This window comes from Sarcophilus harrisii, chromosome 2, assembly GCF_902635505.1.
Source record: "Sarcophilus harrisii chromosome 2, mSarHar1.11, whole genome shotgun sequence".
NCBI lineage: Eukaryota > Metazoa > Chordata > Mammalia > Dasyuromorphia > Dasyuridae > Sarcophilus > Sarcophilus harrisii.
The window spans coordinates 198,533,588-198,549,652 of record NC_045427.1 but is presented as its reverse complement, the minus strand read 5'-3'; the positions used below and the strand labels follow the sequence as shown (position 1 = coordinate 198,549,652).

Below are 16,065 nucleotides of genomic sequence, written 5' to 3'. Positions count from 1 at the left end.
CTTACTACAAATGCCATGAGACTGGGAACTTAAATTCCTTGTGATTTGCATTCTAAGTTTGTCCTAAAATAGAGCTAGAATGAAATTTAACAAAATCAGGCATTTATCTGACATCAGGAAGAAATCATATGAAAAGAACAAAAACAACACATCATATCCTGGCTAAAAAATGCTTTAATATCTCTCATGTACACTCAGGACAGGCATGCCAGAGCATAATGAGCTCCTCTACAAGGTGCTCTTTACCTTTGTTCAGCAGCACCGCTTCCTCTCCCCTAACTCAAATCCAATGTGGAAAGAAATACTTATTCTTCTCTTCAAAATGATTTCATTCATTCTCCCCTTGCCTTTCTGAAGGTATGTGCACAGAGTAAGCAATTGTGCACCAAAAAAAGAGTCCTGGGCTTCGGGCTTCCAAAAGATTTCTAAGGACTGGTTCTTAGAGGGCCATTGAAGTTCAGACAGTATTCAACATGACTAAGCCACAATTGAAGTTGGATCTTTAGTTGTCTCTTGGAGACTGACAATCACAGGCTGTTCCTGCCAATTCCTGAGGGAATGAAGAGATTCTGCTGCCACCTCTTCTCACACATCTGACAGTCCTTGAACACAGTTCAATTTTCTACAGCTTTCAAAGAATGTTTCCATCCTGATTAGAGTTTATTTCAGTTTTGAAGAGGCTCAGTAATGGGACCTTTAGGAAGAGTCCACAAAAGATGTAATAACTGGAGTTATGCATCCATTCAAAAGGATTTGGGTCTTACCTATAATATTCTAATCATTATCGCTCATATATTTATGCTGATTTTTTTTTTTTTTGGTCTTGGCATATAAACCTCCCAGTTGTAAGAAACCAAACAGATTTGATGTTTAGAGTGCTGTAGTTTGAAAGATTAACAAATTAATCCCAATTAATAGATGACAATATTAAGGATTTCAAACTGGCTCGCAATATTGGGGAGATTGCTAGCCCCTAAATTATAGAATGTAGTCCTTTGTCCTAAGGAATGTGTAATTGGAGTAACAAATCCTTCTGAAGAAAAATAGATGTAGATAAGAGAAATAGAAGTGGAACTGGATAGAGTACTGGGCCTAGAGTCAAGAAGACCTGAGTTTAAATGTGGCCTTAGACACATACAATTTGTGTGACTCTGGCCAAGTCACTTAACTTGTTTGCCTCAGTTTCCTTATCTGTAAAATGAGCTGGAGAAGAAAATGGCCAACCACGCCAGTATCTTTGCCAAGAAAACCCCAAATGGCATCAGGAAGAGTTGGATACAAGTGACACAACTGAGCAAAATTACAAAAATGAAAAATAGATTTAGATAGCACTTAAACAGATGAGTGCTATAAACTTAAAAAGAAAACCTGAGTATGAAAACAGTATATGAGGATTTTCTTGTTCTCCCTATTGGCATACCTCCCACTCCCAAGTTATTAACGCTTCCCTCTTCTTAAAATGAATGAAAAAGTATTTATTGAGAAACTACCATGTATCATGTATCATGTATCATGACATGTAGCAAGACACTGGGCATATAAATACCAAAGTAGTCAATCCCCTCAAGAGCTTGCATTCTAATAAGAGGACATTATAAATAAAGCACTAAGAAAGGGAATTTTGGTTTGGAGAGTTTCTGAATGGAGCCATATATATTGTTATACTCTTTTCTAATTACAATAATCATAATGATTTGATTACTGTTTCACAGCAAGACTTGGAAGCAAGGGTAGGGAATGAGAGAGAGGGCAATGCAATATGAAGGAGGGTTTGGGGTTTTCTAGATAGGAAGCTCAGTAAGTTTGTATTCACTCACTAATCAGAACACCTCATTTCCAGGGCAAAGATCCAGATTTCCAAAATTGAGTAAATTAACTCTCCCAATGTCTCAGCAAGTCTGGTCCAGAAGATGCTATTACAGGTGAGGATATATAGGATAATAAATTATAGCAAAGAAAAGATGTTTGAGGTGAATAGAAATTGCAGTACATTACTTCATAAATACTTTATATTCACTTGCTTCATATCTCCCCCTTTCTATCCTCTACAATACAAGCTCTATTAAAGTAAGAGCTATTTTAGTTTTGTCTTTATAAATCACAATACTTTGCATATAGCAGATGCTTAATATATGTTGATGGAATAGAATTCTTGAATAGAAAATTAAATTGTTCTATATGAACCCAGTTCTTTGCAAGTTTTTCAAAGATATGTTTGAACAACAATAAAACTATTATATAATATCATTAATTGGATGGTTCAATGACTTCAATGATGTGGGTCCTTCCCTCTTCAGAGCATTTCACATCCCTCTAACATCAGTGCATATCACATCACTCTAATATCAATATTCTCCCAGAAGTTTCCCATAAGGGACATACTCAATGCACTAGAGTGAAGACTTGACTTCGGATCTTTTAATATTTTATGGACACCAATACAAGTTTATGGATTTCCATTAGTTATGTCTTTCTCACTCAATGTGAGTAACCTTTTTCTCACTGCACATGTCCTTGGATGATGGCTTTTATACTACCTGCTGAACACAAGTGAGGGTATTTTTCTCCTCCATTATTTTATGGATCACTTCATATAAGTTCGGATTCCACAATGTACCAAGATTTGTAGCCACAAAAAGACTGGTGTTTAAACGATTAAGCTTTTCAACAGTGAACAACTTGGGATTACTTAATGAATTCTTTTATTTCCTAAATGCACACAATCCAATTTCCTCTCAATTCATTTTGGAAACTGGCCAAGCTCATTTTCAATCACTTGTCAAAGACTCATAGACTAAGGCAAAGCCTATCTAATTGCATGTTATACTCTGGCCAATATGCACTTTTTACCCATTAGGTTTTTCCTCTCTAGATAACTACACTGATCTTATTTGAGGATCTCCCTCAGAAATCCTTACGAGGTTGATACAATCAGCAAAACATTTGTGAATAGAGCATGTGGGGAACTTCATTATTAATTAGAAATCCCTCTGCCTTTGGATACCATTTAAGGATTTCTATAAGATACTGGTAAGTAACTCTGCCAAACTGTCACTCTGTTTTATATCTTGCTTAATACTGATTAAGTTCTTCAAATAAAAATAATTTCCACGACTGACATTTATACAAGCTTATTATATATGGTAAGTGCTTACAATTATTATTTCATTTGATCTCACAACAATCATGGGAGGTAGGGGCTATTATTATCCCCATTCTGCAAATGAGGAAACTGTGGGAAATAGAGGTTAACTGACTTGCCTAGGCTCACACAGCTACAAAGTGTCTGAGATTAGGTTTGACTAGCTCTCTTTCCATTTTTCTACCTAATTGTTCCATAATTCACAATATTTAACAAAATTATCTCCATGGCTAAAACTTCTGAGATATATAAGATGTTCTGTTATAGAGAGATTTAGAGATAAATCTATTACATTCTGTTATAGAGAGAGAGATATAAAGTAAATAAAAATTCATATCTGTCGGATAATGTTAATGTACAAGAGGTACAAAGGAGAAGGGTATGCTGGATAGGAATGAATAATTGAAAAAATGCATCAGAGATGAATGGAAAGGTCTATCTTTATCTCACTTTCTTTGCCTCCTAATTTCTTTCCTCCCTTTCATTTTCTTTTTTTTCTAAATTCTCTTTTTTAAAATAACAAGTATTTGTTAAATGCTTATTATACACCATCCTCTATGTTAAATGCTGGGGATTTGGGGGTTCTAAGAAAGACAAAGTACATACAATCATTCCCTTCTTGACCTAGGAATTTTAAACATCAATTAAGCCATACCTCAAACTCTGACCTGCTTCATGTGTTCTTTGCTACATGAGCTCTGGGAGAAGACAGAATTAAGGAATATATCAAATACACCTGTTTAGAAACTGGGGAGGGGGGGGGTGGAATTTGATAAAGACCTCACTTCTCAAACATAGGGAACTGAGCCAGACTCATACAAATAAGAGCCTTTCTCCAACTGTTAAATGGTCAAAGGATATGAACAAGCAGTTTTCAGAAGAAGAAACTATCAATAGCTACATGAAAAAAATGCTCTAAATCACTACAGATTAGAGAAATGCAAATTAAAACAATTTTGGGGTACCACCTCACAGCTATCAGATTGGCTAACACAACAGAAAAAGGAAATGATAACTTTGGGGGAGGAAAGATATTGAAAAACAAATATACTAATGCATTGTTGATAGAATTGTGAATTGATCCAATCATTCTGAAGAACAATTTGGAACTATGTCCAAAGAGCTACAAAATTATCCATACCCTTTAATCTGGCAATACCACTACTAGGGATCAAAGAAAAAGGGAAAAGACCTATATATATACAAAAATATTTATAGCATTTCTTTTTGTGGTGATAAAGAATTGAAAATTGACAGGATGCCCATCAATTGGGGAATGGCTGAACAAATTATAGCATATGATTGTGATGAATATTATTGTTCTATTAGAAATGATGAGCAAGCTGACTTCAGAAAAGCATAGAATGACTAATATGCATTGATGCTTAATGAAGTGAGCAGCATTGGGAAAACATTATACACAATAACAACAGCAAGATTATGTGATGATTAACTATGACAGACTTAGTTCTCAGCAATGTGTGATCTAAGACATTTCCAAAAGATATGAGATGGAATATGCCATTTGCATCCAGAGAAAGAACTATGGAGAAGTTATCCTCAGCTGACTTAGCAGAGACTATAGGGGGTAGTTTTAAGTGCCATCTCTGACAATGAGTAGATAACTCCAGAAGAGCTACAGACTTTAAAGGAAGCTTTGAAACTTCTAAGAGCCAAAGCAGTTCCATCTATTACAGGTAAAGCTACTACTAGCTTTAAAGGATAAATTGTGAGAAAGTCACAGTTATGGTTGTGAGACAAGCCGAGTTAAACCCAACTTTAGTAATAATGAAGTACACATAATTGATTTAAAAAAAGAAATATTATCACAACTAACAATGCAGAGCATTTTTTCAAAAATTTATATTCTTTTAATATTTCTGAGTTCAAATTTTTTAAACACAATTGAAGTAAATTGAAGTAAAAAATACTTCAATATAATGCTAACAAAAATTTTTTAAATTTTTTAAAATAAGTGATTGAATTATTAGTTAACTGTTAGCCTATTTAGATATCCATATTAGACATAGCTTTCCATAACTTGACAAAGCGACCAACTCAAATTGTAGACAATGTCCCCAGATGGTGCTTTTGTTTGGACTTGACCTATGACTTTACTGGTGTAAAAAAAACTCTCAGGAGATACTCTCTACCAATAGAGATTGGCACACAAAAGGGAGGAAAATTTAAAAGGGTATTCCAGACACTATTCAACTGGTTAGGAGTATAATTTAAAACACACACACACACACACACACATAAACACACACACACACACACACACACACACACACAACAACAACAACAACTTTTTTTTTTTTTTTTTTTTTTTTTTTTTTTTTTTTTTTTTTTTTTTTTTTTTTAACAGCAATGGAATATAAATCAGGAACTATGGCCTCCCGTTTTGGCTCTGTCATTTACTCACTATGTGATAACAGCCAAATCACTTCATCACCAGACTTAAGCTTCCTCACTGTAAAATGAAGGAATTCAACATCGTTGTCTTTCAGGTGGCTTTAAGCTATATTCCTTCTAGGATTCAGTTTGGTTATGACAATAACTCACAAAACCATTTCACATTTATTTCAGGTTTTCTCACAACAAATCTGGAAGGTAAGCAATGCTGCTGTTGCTTAGTCATGTTTCTGTGACTCCTTTTATTTTTGGTTTTCTGAACAAAGATACCAGAGAAGTTTGCCCTTTCCTTCTCTAGCTCATTTTACAAATGAAATTGAGGCAAACATGGTTAAAGTAACTTGTCCAGGGTCACAAATTAATAAGTATCTGAAGGCAGATTTGAACTCAGGAACATGAGTCTTCTTGACTCAGCCCAGCACTCTATGCATTATGGCACATCTATCTGACCAAGCTAAGCAATACAGACATCACGATCTTGATTTTACAGATTTAGAAACTGAATGATGAAGAAGTAATTTATCATATTAAGAGCTTGGATTAGTGCTGACTAACCAGGTCTGCATTCTTTTTGCTCACAGATTCATCTCCAGTAGTCCCATTAGGAATCACCAATGTAATAACACCAAGTGTATCATTCTGTGTAGGGTCTGTATCTTGCGTGAATGCATATTAATTTTCAAGTCATTGATTCAGAGGTTTGAATAAAATAGAGATAAAATTCCTGATTTATTATTGCTTTAAAAATCTGGCATTATAGCACCAAGGAAAAGAGAGCCAAGCCTTCTAATTTGGGGGATGTTTCAATATGGAAAATTATACTTTTTCCTTTGTGAAATATAACAATTTTCATTTTAATTAACTTTGAAAGAATTACATATTATTACATTATAATTTGATAGGGATAGTATATTAAAATGTTATATTCCATTCCCTTATATTATTTTAAGTATTATATATTTTATTATATTATATATTTAAGGATTAATTTCAAGTGCAAAATTGAATGAATCTCCCTTACCTGAACATCTTTGTATTTATCTCGTAAATCCATAAGTCGATGATAAGCTTTAATGGCTTCTGAAAATTCGCCAACATCAGTGCTGGTGAGAATATAGTTTTCCCAGATCTGCCAATGTTCATAATTACATTTAAGAGCTTCCTGCAGTGTTCGAAAAGCTTTGATTCTGTGGAAGGTGAAATTAGGAAAGTGATATACACAAACATTAGAAAATATAAACTTATAAGTATTATATGTAATATCCTAGTTAAAATGAGTAAAATATTCAAGATTCAAAATATCTTTTTTCTTGCTAATGCATATTTGTTTCAAGAGGGGTTGTTTTTGGTTTGTTTTTGTTTTGCTTTGCTTTGTTTTTGTTTTTTCAGTTGGGGGGTAGAAAACAAAGGGGGATAGTGAAGGGATAGTCGAAAAGAAAGACAAAGAACTGAAAAAAGAGGGAAAGTATTTTTAAATGCACAAAAGAAAATAACAAAAATCCCACAAGGACTCCTCAAACTGTTATATATATTTGTTTTTAAAATGAAAAAAAATTAATAAATTCAGCTTCAGTTTAAACTAGCCCCTAGTCTTTAATTTGGTTAAATTATTTCTCAATTTAAAAAACTGAGGTCATTTCAGGTGTTAGCAAGTTAATGGAATTCACTACAAAATTGGTTCAATTTGATTTAAAGATCTAGTTATGATAAAACTACCTTGAATGTGTTCAGAAAATCCCATGTTTATATTTTCTTTAGATGGCTGCAAGAAAAAGTTCTATCTATCAAAAAAACAACATTTTTAAAAACCTGAAAAAGTTATAACTATTGCTAGGAAATCACATTTAATGGGTACTAACACTACATAATTGACATTACCAAAATGTCTGTTGGAAAGAAAGTTGTTTTTCTCTTTAAAGAAGTTTACTCTTGATCACTGGGAAGATAAAAGAAGAGGTGGAGCACTGGGGCATTTGTGCTTTCCATGCAAAGATACCTTATACTGTTCTTCTGTGGTCCTTCTTAGTTTGCATGGCAGAGAAGAACAAATACTAGGGGATTTGCCTCAATGGCTATGAAGAAGCCTGAGATCAGTCGAAATAACCTTTTAGTTCTATTATAGTCAGGTGGCTCTGAAAAGTTGGAAGAGGTACTTTGAAGCTGTATAACAGAACACTTCAGGACAAATCACTGGAAAAGGCTTTTGATGCTTAGCTGAAGTGTCCAATTCCAAATCAGTCGTGAGTACAAAATTACTCAGTGAATTAGAATGAGCATTCTAATCAAAGCCCAAGGAAAGGAGAAATTGTGACTCAGTCAAAGATAAGCAAAAAAGGTAAACGATTTCTTTAAAAATCTGTCCAACGTAATATTAGCTTCATGTATATTGGCTAACATTGCTATGTTAATAGAATTCTACTTTTATAAACAAATAAATGAATGACTGCTATCAAAAACCTTAGAAGAAAAAACCACTTGTAGTTCAGACTGTGGCTTCACAGAAAATCACATAAGTATCATCATTATCAGCACCATACTCCTGAGGAAAAAAATAACAGCTGACAATTATATATGACTTTAACATCTGCAGGATATTTTACATATCCTCAGAATCCTATGGGGTAGATTTTACAGCTAATCTGAGGACAAAGAAAATTGGGTTTACAGAAATCTATAGGCCTGTCTGGGCATAGTCAAGGCTAAAAGCCAAGGGACCTTGACTCCTCAGATATGTGTCTCCCATTACAAATGATAATTTGTAATGTAAGGTAAGGGGGACATAAATAAAGAAGTGAAATCATTTCTTCTCTCAGAGAGAATACATAATACAGGGTTAAATTCATGGCAGATGGAAAAGGTCAGGAAGAACTTAGCAGGGGAAATGGCAAAGTCAGAAGGAAGGGAGCTCTGAGCTGCCTCTAGCAGAGATGAGCATTAGAAGTGGGGCATAAGGGAAACAGCAATCAGCTGAGAGTTGGATGAGGAGGAGCAGGGGATGGCCTGTGTTTTACTGTGTCCAGAAGTACCAGTATTTGGTAACTGGCCTGCCCATTGGCAGGTTGGCATGGGGAAGGAAAAAGTCCTTATGATTCCTTCTCACGTATTGAAGAAATCTAGAATACTACCTTCCTGTGCTCAGTCACTGGTAAAACAAGATGAGGGTAGGGGGTTGGAGGGGAGTCAATGTTTTGATGTCTATCTTGTTTTTCTGTATTAGGAATATGCCAAGGTAAAACACAGATGTTTTCAACATAAAATGAAATCATCCTTGGTACAAGTGAAATTGTGACCTACTTAATTAACTTCCTCATAGTTTGGGACTTTGCCTCAGTCTACTGACTTAAATGTTAATCCCAGGTCAACAGACACTCCATCACAATCACCTAGAAGCTCTCAAGTGAAAATTCCTTTTCATGTGGAAAATTAGTAAGAATGGCAGGCGCCATCATCTGCTGACCAACTCAGCGAAGCCCAGATTTGCAGTGGAGGGCCGCTATCCCCCAACCCCCACGCAGCCTTGTACCTTACAGCTTACAAGGCTGCTTTCTACACCTTGGCGTTTCAAATTCCCAAAGTGCAAAAATAGGAAGGAGGATAAGACAGTTACTTTTGTCTGCTCTGAAACACATACAACACACCCATCTTTTAAATCCATTTCCCCTTTTCCCTTCTCTCTGACACCATTATTGTACTAAATTATGGGCCTAAAATAGATCAAGTAGCCTTCTAACTTATTTTCTTGACTTCAGTCTCTTGAATCTTTCTTACTCAACACTACCATAGTAGGAATGATGATTGTGTCTCTGTCCTCCTCAAAAACCATCAATAGCTCCCCAATGTCAACTATTTTAAGTTCAAACTCCTTAACTTTGCATTCAATTTTTTTTTTCTGTAATGTGGCTTCCTTTTCAAAGTAGCTAACTCACTGCTCCCAGGAGTTGTTCCACTCTTTCCAATTCCTGATAATCTCTTACATCCGAGAGGCCCCCACAGGGACATATTTGCTGGTAATCTCCAATACTATCTCTTGGACATTCCATCTATCCTTCAAAGCCCTTGCCAAATACTGTGTACTCTATGTGTACTCCTACCTAGAAGTAACTTTTTTTCTGTTCAGATCTCTCCCAGTAAGCTGTTCTCTCTCCTATTACCTATATATCATTATACTCTTTCATCTGCCAGATTCTCAACTTGCAGAGGACAGGAGCTGGGTCATATTCCCATTTGTAACTCCATCAGTATAACACCATGCTGTACACACAGTAAGTACAAAATGCTTACAAAATACCATATAAACTCTCTGGAATAAAATACAAATTCCTCAGTTTGGCATTTAAAGTCATTCACAATCTGATCCCAAATTGCCTTTCCTGTCCTTCACGCACTTTCTGTTACAGCCAAATTGACTTCATTTCCTTCAAGGCTCAGTTTAAGTGCTATCCGTACAAATCTTTCCTGGTACCTCCCTTTGTTAAACTTTTCCCCCTCCTCAAGCTTCCTTAAATTGACCATTCTGTTTATGTGTTATATTTCCCAGTGAAATATAAGTTTTTTGAAGGTAGACCTTTTTCCCCCTAGTCTTTGTATTCCCAGTGTCTCACATAGAGAAAGTATAGTGCTCAATGAATGGATTAAATGAAGTGAATCACAACTTTGAAAGACCTGAGGACTCTGATCAAAGCAATGACCAATTAAGTAAGAGTCAGTGAAAAAAGATGTTACCCATCTCCTGACAGAGAGGTCATAAATAGACTCAGACTGTAGAAGGAGAAAGATGTTTTTGGATATGATCAGCATGGGAATTTGTTTTCTTGAGAGGCAGACGTGTTAGAAAGGTTTTGTTTTGTTTTATTATTTTTTTTCCCTTGAAGGTGGGATGATGTGGGAGCAAGAGGAAAATAAATTTAATTTTAAACAAAGAAATGAAGTAAATTACTATAAGAAGGTTGACTACTCCTATGGTAGACTTTGTAAATACATTGCTGAAGTTAAAAAAAAAAAAGTTAAATAATTGTAATCGAGATTATGAAAGTATATCGGCCCTAGAGAAAATTAGAATTAGTAAACAATGGAATAAAATACAAACATTCTCTGGAACTAGACAAGATAAAATATAAAGCCAATTTTCTTTCAATGAATTTCTCTTCAAACCTTTGGGGACAATATTGTAAAAATCTTTACTCTAACCTGAATTTTAATTCTACAATATGAGTATGCTTTCCAGCTGCTCAATGTTTCTACTATGTCTATGATTTTCTTTTCTTTTTTCCACAAGCAGAGAGCCAGAAAAATATTTGTATTGTCAAATTTAAAAACATCTAAAAAATAAGGGTCAATTTCAAGGGTAATTATCACTCCAAATTAAGCACCGTGCTTAGCCATGATTGATGTCAGTAAAAGAGAATTAAAGCTTAAAGGAGAAGCAAGGAGAAGGGAAGAAATAGAATAACACATTGTCTGGGTGACTAAACAAGCATTAGAATACTTGAGAAGGAATCAAAAGAGTTATTGATCCCTAAACAGCAATGAAGGAAGACCCAACAGACTTTCAATGAAGAGTAAACTCATAAAAACTGAATGAAGATCTTTCCAAACATTCAGGCAACTTTAGGAGTTATTTTAGAACTCTGCATTTTAGAGACTATTATTAATTATTGTTAATGATAAGAAAGCACTTATATATTTACATGGTGCTTTAAGATTTTTAAAATTTTTTACATACATTATTTAATTTGATCTTTCCAACAACTCTATAAGGTCAATACTACAATTATTATAACTTCCATTTTAGGGGTAAGGAATTAACTACAGAGAAGTGAATTGACTTGGTCAGAGAGTCCATACAACTACTAAAGTATCTGAAGTGAAATTCAAACCTGAAACTTCCTATTGTCAGGTTCACACTCAAACTACTCAGCCAAGTTCTCTCTCCAAATTCCACAAGGAATCATTATAAAAATAAAAAACATGATTAAAAAAAAAAAATAGAGGTGAAGATTCCCAACAGTTAGGGAATCCAACTTCCAAAAGCTAACAAAACTTTTATTTATTACAATATTTATCCACATCATTCTAAGCTTTATGGATATAAAGAAAAACGAGAAACAAGAGACATATATACACACCTTGTAAATATGTAAGGTCTCCTTCTGTTACTTAGATTTTAACCATCCAAAGAACAAAGGGGGAAGTAAGCTATATGGCCATTTCTGATAGCAATCTTCATGGTAAATCCTTTTGTATATGTCAATGGATCTATAATTTGCTTTATGAAGAAGCTACCTCTGTAGGATTTCAGTCCACAAGGCAGATAAAGACAATTGACTATACTGTGGAAAGAGCAGCATTGGAAAGAACTTGATATATAACTTTGGACAGATTACTGATCCATTCTTTCAAATAAGGAGTGTTTCCTAGTCTTGGGATTCTACCAAATCTCAGCTAAAGTCACCTTCTACAAGAAACCTGTACCTGTCCTTAATTTTAGTGCCTTCCTCTGAGACTTCTCCAATTTGTTCTCGTTCTTGGGCAAAACTGTTTTTCTGTTGTCACCTTTATTTACTTTGTGAACTCCTCAAAACAGGGATTTTATTTATTTATTCTTTTTTTTTTTTTTTTTTTTGGCTTTCTTTCCCCAACTTTCTTCACAGCACTGGGCAAACAGTAGCACTTAATAAATGCTACCAGACTGACTTTCCCCCTAGGGCATACATTAGAATGTGTCTAATTAATGAACAAACTGCCCAAAGACTGAATCAAGAAATTCAATACAAGATGGGCCTAAATGACTCATACTTCTCACTGTAAACTCCTTGCATATTTTAATTGAGAAGCAATTTTAAAAAATAAAAAGTAACTCATCAAGTTTTATAAGCTGTGTGTTTTGTTTAGAATTATAAAAGAAACTCTTGGTATAACTGTCCTTTTTCCTCTCAAAAGAAGCTGTCTCCTCTTATCACAGACCTAACAATTTAAAAACCACAGGGAGCAGGAGATATTTTAGTCCCATGTTTTTTCCAAATACTGAAGTTATTATCTTTATGAAAACAAGTTTAGAAATACTAGACTACATACACATACATATTACACACATACACATATCCTTCCTTGAACAGATTTATAAAAATGTCAAAAGCTCTAGAGGCCCAATAATTTGTTTACAACCTTTTCTGAAATACTATTTCCATAGTGCTCTTACTGTTAGAACACCAAATTATACCAGTTTGAAATAACCACCCACAGGAGAGTATTTTGAGGAGGGCAAAAGTGGCTCTATTGAAATTTTTTGTTTTACTTAGTTATTTTAAAATTGTTCTCAATGACTTCAACAGAGGCATAAATGATATACTAATCAGAACTGCAGATGACATAAAATAAGAAGGAAAACTACCACATAGATGTCAGATTCAGAACTCAAAAACAATACAGGGTTGAATCTACTATTAATTCAATTAAAGGTAAATATAAAGGAATCCAAAAGCACCAAAGTGCCTATCCTCAATGAAAAAATTAAATGGTTTTATATTTAATTAGATAAGAGAACCTTTTAATTGTACTGTAATTTACATATTATTTGTAAAGTTTCCACCAAGAGTATTTTTTAAGTGTATTATCTATTTCTAAAGAAAAAATTCCTAGGAAATATATACATATAATAGCAGCCCTCAATTGCAATGACCAAAAGTGATATGCTAATATCCCACACCCCTCTACCTTGCCCATCAAGACCATAAAAGTTAAGTTATTCCTCTGCATAAAATACAAATAAACCATCCCCACAGACTTGATTGGCCCAGGGGATTAAGGCAAGCCACCTAGCAGTTGACTCATCTGCCTGATGGTCTCAATTGACTTGGCTCCTGTTCATCTAAGGACAGAAAAAAATTCCCCTTTGAGCAATTTGGGTCCTTCAAACTTTGTATCATGAGTCATAGTAACCTGTCCTATGTTAAGTTTCCATATGGAGGTATGCGTATTTAAAATGAATGCTGTATTTTTGTTCAGTATCATTTCTAAGCAATGACTAAGTAAACCTCCTTTGGCTCACTGCTGAATGACTTATGAATGTTTCATTTCATTCCAGGACTAGACATAAACTACCAGGAGACCTTACTGAGTCAGGCTTAGTCCACTATATCTAATAACTTTTCCCAATTTTCTGATGACATCATTATCATCATTTATAAATATTTTCTAAACATAAGCTAAAGTATAGGATATTATGGTAAAGCACTGAGGTAAAAAGTCACATGTAAAGTCCCTATCTGAAAGAGGTTTATAATCTGGATGTGTTTTTTTTTTTAAAGGGGCTGTTGGATGTATATATGTATACTTATATTGTTATTAAGTCAAGTTATTTAGGTTATTAAGGTTAAGTTATTTGTCCAGGGTCACACAGCTAGTAGGCGACCAAGGCTAGCATTAAACACGGAAAGATGAGTCTTCTTGACTTCAGGTCTGGTACTCCATCTATGGAGCCAACTAGCTGCCCAAATATAAGGCACTGGGTTTTAAATATAAGTTTTAGATGTAACCTCCTTCAGCCAGGGAGTTTTTTTATCTTTTTTTACTTTTTTTGCGGGGGCTATTGACCACTTTGGAACAATCTGGGGAAATCTATAGATCTCTTACCAAAATGTTGCTTTCTGTTTTTTGTTTTTTTTAATGCATAAAGCAAAATGGATTACAAAAGGAATCAATTATATTGAATTACTAAACTATTTTAAAAATAAATTCAAGGATCCCAAATTAACAACTCCTACCCAAGAACTGGGTCATTTATTATGGTAACTTCAAACTATAGTTATCCCTTCTCTTTCACAAGGGTTAAGAGCATAGCATTCCCACTATCTGGAAAATCTGCATGAAATTTTTTGGCCTTCCTTTCATACCAGATAAGAAGTCTAAATTATTATGCTCTTAAAAGATAAAATATGTTGATATTATACAATACTAAACACATATTCTGTGCATTACTGACTTTCTAAGCTTTTTCTGTATTTGCTAATCTTTGTGTCATCTATAGTTTCCGCAAGACTCCAAAAATTCCTACTTAATTTTTTATGCCAACCTACAATATATCAAAGCCTTGATGGGGAAATTTGCAAATTGGAAGGGATAACTGTAGACCTTTAGTTTTGTCAATAATACTCCTGAGTCAAAACAAAAAGATCATAATGTTGAAAGAATCAGAGTTGTGACTTCTATAAAAGCAGTTCACTTATCATAAAGAACTTTGTTAGTAGCTAAACAAAGTATGCACCTAACATTGCTAATTTATCTTGTAAATTTGTGCTGTTAGTTAATACTTTTTGTAAGAGTAAAAGTAAGACAAGAAAAAGATTACTCTCCCTCTCTCCAATTCATTCCTTCCTACTGACTCCCAAGTATAAGATCCAAAACCTCTCCTGCCATTTGTCGATTAAAACTACCTTATATGCATGCAGTCCACTAAATCCTTACTATTAATTGCAGTTAATCAAGAACATGTACCTCTGCCTCACTTAAATTCAATTCATGCACAAGTTTGGTTCTCTTTGAAAATAAAGGACGATGCATTTTTGATTTCCTTCACAGGCTAATAGTACACTATTTCAAAGTCCGATTCTTTTTGTATAGCAAAATAACTGTTAGGACATGTATACTTATATTGTATTTAATTTATACTTTAACATATTTAACATGTATTGGTCAACCTGCCATCAGGGGGAAGGGATGGTGAGAAGGAGGGGAAAAATTGGAACAAAAGGTTTGGCAATTGTCAATGCTGTAAAATTACCCATGCACATAACTTGTAAATAAAAAGCTATAATAAAAAAAAAGAAAGAAAATGAAGTATGAACAATATTAACTGTTGTAAATCTTTGTAAAACTAGGAAAAGGAAGAAAGTATAGTTTTAAAAAAAGGCCTGATCATAGGATACTTGGATTCTAGTTTTATGTCTGCCACTAACTGGTTAAACCTGGCCTAATTTATTTCTCTGAGCCTTATTTTTCTCTTCTAAAATCTGAGAGTCAGATTAGATGACTCCTCAGTTTTCTTATTGTTCTAAAGGTTTTATGATTCACTGCAGTGCAATTTTCATTGTGACACATTATGATAATCATAACATCTTCAAGACAAAAATGATTTCTTAATGGCCCTATTATTTCAAACAGTACTTGTTATAACAGTCAGAAAGCTCTGTTCCCAACACATACTAGATGCAAGAAAGTCACTTATCCTCAAATTGTACCAAGTGACTCTTTATAAAGTTGTCTATTTGCATTAGTGGAAGGAATTCCCCACACTTATGAATTCACAAGTATGACTAATTTTCACCTCTTACCCTCCCCCTGTAATTATGACATTAATTCCCATTTGGATAGTTGATTGAGTTCAGTATAACTGTATATAACCATCATAATCTTTCCTTAAAGAGATAAAAAAAGAAAAGTTGAACAATTAAGCAAAATAAAACTGCAGTGACATTGGCAAAAATGGGGAAAGAATCTCTATTTAATATTCA

General features: G+C 34.2%; 1 protein-coding gene across 4 annotated transcripts in view; it reads right to left on the bottom strand.

The window, feature by feature from the left end:
• TTC27 (tetratricopeptide repeat domain 27) overlaps positions 1 to 16,065 on the bottom strand; it is a 192,881-nt gene that overhangs the window by 20,209 nt on the left and 156,607 nt on the right. For all 4 annotated transcript variants that reach the window (XR_004231862.1, XM_023494608.2, XM_003757831.4 and 1 more), the window contains exon 16: positions 6,579 to 6,744. Coding sequence is in view for 3 of the 4 variants with exons in the window: in XM_023494608.2 (XP_023350376.1) it covers positions 6,579 to 6,744 (166 nt within the window). In the remaining variant the exon portion in view is untranslated. The remainder of the gene's footprint in view (positions 1 to 6,578; positions 6,745 to 16,065) is intronic.